This window comes from Psammomys obesus, unplaced genomic scaffold (genome assembly GCF_907164565.1).
Source record: "Psammomys obesus unplaced genomic scaffold, mPsaObe1.curated_primary_1811, whole genome shotgun sequence".
In the NCBI taxonomy this organism is placed as follows: Eukaryota; Metazoa; Chordata; class Mammalia; order Rodentia; family Muridae; genus Psammomys; species Psammomys obesus.
This window is the reverse complement of record NW_026591300.1, coordinates 1-8,329: the sequence shown is the minus strand read 5'-3', so window position 1 is coordinate 8,329 and position 8,329 is coordinate 1. Positions and strand designations below refer to the sequence as shown.

Here is an 8,329-nt window from a genome sequence, read left to right as displayed (position 1 = left end):
CAAGTGAGTAAAAGTTACTATTAAATTTTTGGTGTCCATTTGTATGTGCCTGTTTACAAGGGTGGGGGGGGAGCACACACATGTACCGGTACATAAGCAGGTGTGTACCTGTGTGTGTGGTGGCCAGAGCTTTAGATGTGGCGTCTTCTTCGCTGGCTCTCCATCTCATAATGTCTCACTTTAACGCAGAATTCTCAGATTTGTCTAGCCTCCCTCACCAACCTACTCATGCGATCTCCAGTCTCTGCCGCTCCAGTGCTGAGACTACAGGCTAGACATGAGCAGGCCCGGCATCTATGTGGGTTCTGGGGATCCAAACCCTGGCCCTGCGGGGGTTGTGCAACAATCATACCTGCTGTGCTTCCTCTCCAACTCCCTTTGTTTTTCACAAGATTATAAGTTACAAGGGCTGGTAAGTTGGCTACGCACAGCGAACGCTGAAAGTAACAGGAGTGAGGAAAAAGACACACAACCTGGAAAGAAGAAATGCCAGAATAAAGCCGTACTGTTTGACTGGAACTGGAGGTATCTCATAAGCATATGGTTTTAAGGAAATGGTTAGTTCACAGTAGATCACGTCATAGACAGAAATAGATATACTGAGAGGAACAGGAATGTGTGTGTGTGTGCGCGCATGTGGTTATAGACATAGCTGTGTATACACGCGCGCGCACACACACACATACACGCTTCTCATCTCTGTCCCTGGAAGGCCCGAGAAGTAAGGAAATCTCAACAATGGACACATCTTGTGGTCGGATTTAAATTTTGTTTTGTTTGCTCTCACTATGTAGACGAGGCTAGCCTCAAACTAACAGAGAGAGATCCTGTCTCCATCTCCCAAGTGCTGGGATCAAAAAAATAATCATGGACTATCACATCTGGCCAGATTTAATTTTCGAGAAATCACTCCCTCTCTAGAGACTCCTTGGGAAAAATGTCCAGCTCCATCAACAAAGTAAGAATGTCCTCCTGGGAGAGAGAGAGCTCAAAGGACAAATAAAGTCAGGGCCGTATGAACCAGAACCTGGATCAGTTGCAATGCCTTCACAGGCCACCTGTGAGCCACTTTGACCTGAGGAAGAAGTGACCCAAGGAAGAGGGTCTGCCTTCAGTTCCCCACAGATGCTGACGCGTTAAGACTAGACTACCGCCATATTGCTCTGTAGCACCGGCAAGGCTTCCTCTTGCCTACTCAAAGAGATCTCAAGCAGCTCCCAGTTGAGGACATGCCTGAAGTAGAAAGGGAACTAGAAGATCAGGCTAAAAGTGAAGTATCTAATGAACAAGGGATGGTAGAGTACACAGGCCTACTAGTTAATTGGCAGGCCAGACAGACCTTCTCCGTTTTGTTGTGACGTGCCACAGTCTATAAAGCATTGGCAGTTAGCAACGATTATAGTAATGATTGACATAGACAAAAGTAATTAAAAAATGCAAAACTTGGTGGGTTAAAGTTAATGAGGAACAGGATGTTTCAGGTAATTTTGAGCTACTTATTGGTTAATGATAACATGTCTGTGGCTTATTTTAAAGTGGACAAAGTAAAATATACCATCTTAACCAAGTTTTAAAAGTTAATAGCCTCACATAAAAGACAAACTGATGGGGCTCTTTCGGCATAGTACTTGACGGGAACATATGTAGGCCTGTGCTCTGTCCCCAGCACCACAAAAAACACGGGAGTGGACCTGTGCACCATCATGGGTTATTAGCTAAACAGTCACATAAGATCCTGTTTGAAAAAAAAAAAAAAAAGATATCAGGTAGGTCTTAGTCCAATATTCCGAGGAGAGCACAGCAGTGCTTGCATCATATGGCTGATTTCTGCTATTCTGTTCTGAAAAACCACAAAGCATGGGGGAAATATTAGACAAAACCAAGTGTGGACTCTTTACAAAATAATTTCTAATTCATCACTGCCCGTGATGAGTAAACTTAATCCATAGTCTCTCATTTAATTCAATGGGAGAGGAGAGAGGAAGAGAGGAAGGAAGGGAGGAGGTGAGAGAGGGAGAGAGAAAGAGAGAGGGGGGACTTAAGAAAAGTTTCACATCTAAGAGACCCAAACAGAATGTAAAATAAATGTATCGCATAATTCTAGGTGGACCATCATGACGCGTCCATGGGTCTCACCATGGTTATTACTGAGATAATTGCTATTTGAGTGCAGCCTGTTAGAAAGTGATACTGATCTATCTCACACTCACTTCTTTAGTTTGATGGTTGTGATGTGGCTTTGTGAGACATCTATCTTTTCACAGAGAAAAAGTCACTGAAATATTAGGGAGGAAGTACTACACGCTCTACAACTTCTGAAGTGATTCTGAAATGATACAAATAAAAGAATATGGGCTGTTGGTCTTACAAGAATTTGTACACATGACAAAGCCTTACAAATAAATTGCTAATGAGTCTAATTAAAAAGCATGAGGACAAAAAGGTAAAATTGTGTTTGGAATATCAAAATATAAACCTACATAATTTATGAGTTAAAGGAGTAAGTGCAATCCAGGAGGTGGACTAGAGGATCCTAGCACTCAGGAGGCAGAGGCAGGTAGATCTCTGAGTTCAAGGCCAGCCTGGTCTACAAGCAAGTTCCAGGACAGCCAAGACTGCACAGAAAAACCCTGTTTAAAAAAAAAAAAAATCGAAAAGAGGAGGTAGAGGAGGTGGGAGAGGAGGAGAAGGAGACTGAAAGGGCAGGAGGCCTCTGGTGAAGCCCAAGATTGTCAAAAAGTGGACCAAGAGGTTCCTCAGGCACCAGTCAGACCAATATGTCAAAGTTAAGCGAAACTGGCAGAAACCCATCCACAACAGGGTTCGGAGAAGATTCAAGGGCCAGATCCTGATGCCTAACGCTGGTTATGGGAGCAACAAGAAAACCAAACACACGCTGCCTAGCGGCTTCTGGAAGTTTCCGGTCCACAATGTCAAGGGGCTGGAAGAGCTGCTGATGTGCAACAAATCTTACTGCGCTGAGACTGATCACAGTGTTTCCTGCAAGAACCGAAAAGCCATCCTAGAAAGAGCAGCGCAGCTGGCCACAATGGTCACCAACCCCAACGTCAGGCTGCGCAGCGGAAAAAATGAGTAGATGGCCTGTGTCTGTGCTTTATTTGTGATTAAAATAATACTACAAACCTGCCATCTTGAGAAACAAAAAACAAAAAAACAGCACACTGGCTGCTCTTCTAGGGAACCTGGGTTGGCTCACAACCCTCTTTTAACTCCAGTCTCAGGGGATCTGACACCCCCTTCTGGCCACTAAGGACACTGTAATGGGTAGTGCACAGACGTCAAAGTAAGCAAAATAACCATACACACAATTAAAAAAAAAAAATAAAGAAGTAACCACATTTAAAAAATTATTCTCAAACGATAGAAATAAAAAAAAAATGTGGGTTGCTCGGTGTATAGGGATTTGTGTACATCACAAAATCTTACAAATAAATTGCCAACTAGTTATTTCAAGATACAAAGTTAAAAAGATACGAGAAAGAAAGAGACCCAGAACAACTTAAAAAGCTGATCCTTAAAACTGCGTGAAAGGAATTTGCATATCCCAAGTTGCAGGAAACAGCTGTGATTACATTAGAGTAATCACAAAATTATAAATACTTACGTTGCTAAAATCTTCCCGGAAGGAGAATGTAAAGCGATGTTCACCCCTCCTCCCAGTGCTCTAATTACAAACCATGGCAAGATTCAATCAAAGTTCACTCTGAGAAGCCAAAAAATTCATTGAGCTTCCTTACAGAGCCTAGGTGAGGCGTTCCTTACAGGGAGAGCGGGCACTCCTCCCCGACCCGACCATACCTGGGAAAACTTACCAGACAGGGATAAGAGCTAACCCCTAGTGGCATAGACGGAGCCCATCTCTAATCTTCCTGAGCCACTTGCTTAAGGTACCAGGTGGGAGGGAGAGGCTGAATACTCAGGTAAAGGTCTCCTGCCTTGCCTTGGTGTCCCTCTGTACCGAAGTGCACACTAGCCACGCCCAGCTGCGATGATATTTTGCAAAGTGTGGGGAAGCAGCTGGATGCCCCAAGATGGCAGGTGCTCGGCTCAGAAGGTAACCTCTCATGGCAACTTAGACAATAAGAATGCATCAGCTCTTTTTTGAAGGTGTGGTAGAATTCTGCGCTGAAACCATCTGGCCCTGGGCTTTTATATTTTTGGAAGGGAGACTTTTGATGAATCTTCTATGTCCTTGAGGGATATAGGACTGTTTAATCTATTTACCTGATCTTGGTTAAATGGAATCTATCAAGAAAATTGTCCATTTTATTTAGATTTTCAAATTTTGTGGTGTATAGGATTTTGAAGTATGACCTAATGATTCTCTGAATTTCCTCAGTGTCTGTCGTTATGTTTCCCCTTTTGTTTCGATTTTGCCTATTTGGATAGCTTCTTTCTGCCTTTTAGTTAGTTTGGCTAAGGGTTTGTCTATCTTGTTGATTTTCTCAAAGAACCATCTCTCGGTTTCATTGATTCTTCGAATTGTTTTATTTGTTTCTAATTTATTGATTTCAGCACTGAGTTTGATGATTAACAACCTTCTACTCCTCTTGGGTGTGTCTGCTTCTTTTTTTTTTCCTAGGGCTTTCAGGTGTGCCGTTAAGTTGCTTGTATGAGACGTCTCAAACTTCTTTCTGAAGGCACTTAGTGCTATAAACTTTACTCTTAGCACTGCTTTCACTGTGTCCCATAAATTTGGGTAAGTTGTGCCTTTATTTTCATTGAATTTTAGGAAGTCTTTAATTTCTTTTTTATTTCTTCCCTGATCCATCTATTTTTGAGTAGAGTGTTGTTCAGTTTCCACGCCTATGTAGGCTTTTTGTTATTTATGTTGTTGTTGAGGTCTAGTTTTAGGCCATGGTGGTCTGATAGGATACAAGGGATTATTTCAATCTTCTTATATCTGTTAAGGCTTGATTTGTGTCTGACCATATGGTCAATTTTGGAGAAGGCTCCATGGGGTACCTAGAAGAAGGTATACTCTTTTGGGTTTGGGTGAACGTTTCTGTAGACATCTATTACGTCTATTTGATTTAGGACCTCTGTGTAATTATTTCCCTATTTAGCTTCTGTCTTGATAATCTGTCCCTTGGTGAGAGTGGAGTGTTGAAGTCTCCCACTATTAAGGTGTTGGGAACGATGTATGATTAGAGCATTAATAATGCCCAAAGACTCAGTCTCCAAGTGGGTTCCCTAATAAGGGGAACACGGACTTTCTCTGGTATGAACTCAGTGACAGGTTCTCTGATAACCTCCCCTTAGGGGACACACCCTTGCCAGACCACAGAGGAAGACAATGCAACCAGTCCTGATGAGACTTGACAGGCTAGGATCAAATAGGAGGACTTCCCCTATCAGTGGACTAGGGGAGGGGCATAGGAGAAGAAGAGGGAGGGCTAGTGAGATTGGGAGGAGACGGAGATGAGAGAGGGGGACACAGCCAGGATACAAATGGAATAAATTGTAATAAATGATAATAATTTTTTAAAAGATAATAACTAGAAAATTGAGTTAAAAAATGCATGCCATCTGCAAAAGTGTGGACAGACTTGGAGGACACTACGATAACTGAAACAAGACAAACACGAAGTGGTCTCCTATGTGGAACCTAGCCAAGTTGAACTTGCTGAAGCAGGATGTATTCGGAATGGTAGCAGACAGACAGACAGACACGGACAGATGGTAAATGGAAGAAAAGCGTGGCAAATATCAACACTTGGAGAATCACAGACATGTGGAATGTGTGCTCTGACAGCTGGATGCTCGGTGAGTTGTGAATTCTCTAAATGTTCTATGAAGGTGTGAAAGTTAAGAAATACTTTTTAAGCACCGTGTGCTAGGAAAAACAAGCCTTCCTTCTCCAAGGAAATTCTAGTTCTGTGGAAGGCATGCGATCCGGATTGCTACAGCATGTGCTCATAGATGCATACATTCCGACATAAAAATATGCGGAATAAGAAGAGGCTTTTAACCAATAAAATACCATCGTATCTTTCTATAATGTGAAATATACAAAATAAGAAAAACTTGGAGAATTATTATGCGCCATGATTTAAAGTGTCAGTTAACACTTTGTTGCTGTGGATTGACTTTCGCTGTTTCTATTGTGTGTGTGTGTGTGTGTGTGTGTGTGTGTGTGTGTGTGTGTGTGTGTCCAGACATGCATTCTCCCCCTTTCAATCCCTCCCCTGGAGGACAGAACTGCTAAACTGAAGTCTCGTAGGCATTCTGGCTTTGTCACCTTTTACTCACATTATTGTGGAGTATTTTTCTTGGTTTTGGACACTTATTTGAAACTTCCATTTTAATGTGCACTGTATTCCTTTGCTTCCCTCCATTGATGAAAAATTTGAACACTTTCAACTATTCCGTATTCTAAATAACCAGAAGAAAACCATTCTGTGAAAAATAAGTTTTGTTGTGTTTGTTTTCAGACTCTTGATTCAGAGTGTCCTTAAACAACCCAGCTTGGCCTTCAACTTGCAGCTCTGCCTCAGTGTCCCGAGTCCTGGACGAGCACCACCATATCTGGCTTGTAACCTTCAGGTTTACTCACTCGGGTACGCTCCTTCTCTCTGTTTTATATGAGATGCTATCTCCGATGTAATTTTTTACTTCTTTCAAAATGATTCTTTATAAGAACGCCATCTTATTGTATTAGCTACTGGTGATAATGCATGTTAAAATTACAAAATAATGACGTAGGGTCCTGTATTCATTAACTATCACAAATGCGAAGCTGTAATTCTTCACTTGATCTGGGTCTAGTGACACAGGCTTGTCACTGCAGCCTGTATTTGGGGAGGCTGAGGCATGAGGATTGTAAACTGAAGGCTTGCCTGAGCTTAGAGAGTTTATGGCCAGCCCAGACAACTTAATGAGACCTATTTCAAAATACAACATGAATATAGACATGGACATAGCTCAGAGATAAAGTGCTTGCTCACAGTTATAGCTAGTTTTTAATGTCAAACTGACACAAGCTAGAGTCATTTGGGGAGAGGGAAGAACTTCAGTGGAGAAAATGGCCCCAGCACATGGCCTTTGGGTAAGCCTACAGTGCATTTTCTTGATTGATGATGGATGCAGCTTGTCCATGCTCACTGTGAGGAGTGAGACCCCTGGGCTGGTTATCCTGGGTGCTGTAAGGAAACAAGCTGAGCAAGCCATGGAGAGCAAGACAGTAGCAGCCTTCCTCCATGACCTCTACTTCAGTTCCCGCTGATTTTTTTTTCCAGATAATAGATTACAAACTATAAGATGAAACGAACCCTTCCCTCTCCAAGTGGTTTTTGGTCATGGTGTTCTGTCAGAGCAATAGAAACCCTAACACACCTGTCCAGAATGGGTGAGGCCCTACGTTCATTCACCAGTAGAAAAAAAATAGTCTTCACTTAATTCTTCAATTTCTGAAAGAACATTTTGACATAAAATGAGTCTCAAAGAAAGTATAGTATTAAATTTTTTCTTGTTTAATTCTTTTCCATATAGCTCCTCCCCCCAATTGCCCTCTGTAGGTTTTATTATATCCTGAATTGGAAACATTTCTGTGTGTTCATATAAGTAAATTGAAAGATAAATTACCTAATAGATTAACAGTTACAGAAAAAATTTACCTATCCTATTGAGGAAAAAAAAATCAAGGTTTAAAGAAGTTTAAAGGGGAGAAGGACTCACAAGTCTTTATAGGATATGTAAGGATAGGATTTTCTGTAGGATAATACAGCAGCATTCATGACATTCTTAAATGTATATGACTGTGCCATTATTTTAAAGCTTTAAGAACATATGCAGAATTTTTTCCTTGTCCTTGAAGAGCAAGAGATAGCACGAGTGATGGGAATGTTGAAAACCCTCAGCAGTTGATTTACACTGTGTACTTCAATCCCCCCTCCCATTCAAGATTTTCTGAAGTGTGGTGAGAAGCAGCAAAAATAATGTACAGTGAGATTAGCTATTTCACTCTGTCCCCAAACTACCCTCGGCAGATGTGTTAATGATTTGTACAACAGCTAAACAGTCAGCAGGAGGGTGAAGGAGTGGAAATGAAAGCTTGTATAATCCCCAAAGAGCCAACCAACCACTGAATAATTAAGGTCATAGCAGGTGAAAACTATGCCTAGCAAACCCCGCTGGTCATCCCTTTCATTATATAATGCAGAACGAATTCTACAGAGCAAGTCTCTCCACAAATGGTTCACAGTAGATGTGCTAGCCTGTCAGTGGGGATGCTAAATGAATTAAATGGACTGAGCACAGAGAAGAGAGTGTAGGCAATTAGAAGGATGCTAAACAATCCTCCAGCACT

General features: G+C 41.7%; 1 protein-coding gene across 1 annotated transcript; it reads left to right on the top strand.

Annotated features, from left to right (window-relative positions):
* The first annotated feature begins 277 nt into the window (after window positions 1-277).
* On the top strand, window positions 278-3,097 carry LOC129679131 (60S ribosomal protein L32-like). Its single transcript, XM_055610054.1, has 3 exons — window positions 278-412; window positions 1,170-1,300; window positions 2,707-3,097. Exons 1-3 carry the CDS (start codon window positions 278-280, stop codon window positions 3,095-3,097), a joined length of 657 nt encoding a protein of 218 aa, XP_055466029.1.
* The last annotated feature ends 5,232 nt before the right edge of the window (window positions 3,098-8,329 follow it).

Coding starts and splice junctions, on each gene's coding strand:
- LOC129679131 (XM_055610054.1), top strand. CDS start 278: ATGAGCAGGCCCGGCATCTATGTGGGTTCTGGGGATCCAAACCCTGGC. Junction 413..1,169: donor ATTATAAGTTACAAGGGCTG/GTAAGTTGGCTA, acceptor ATTGCTCTGTAG/CACCGGCAAGGCTTCCTCTT. Junction 1,301..2,706: donor AATGAACAAGGGATGGTAGA/GTACACAGGCCT, acceptor CTGAAAGGGCAG/GAGGCCTCTGGTGAAGCCCA.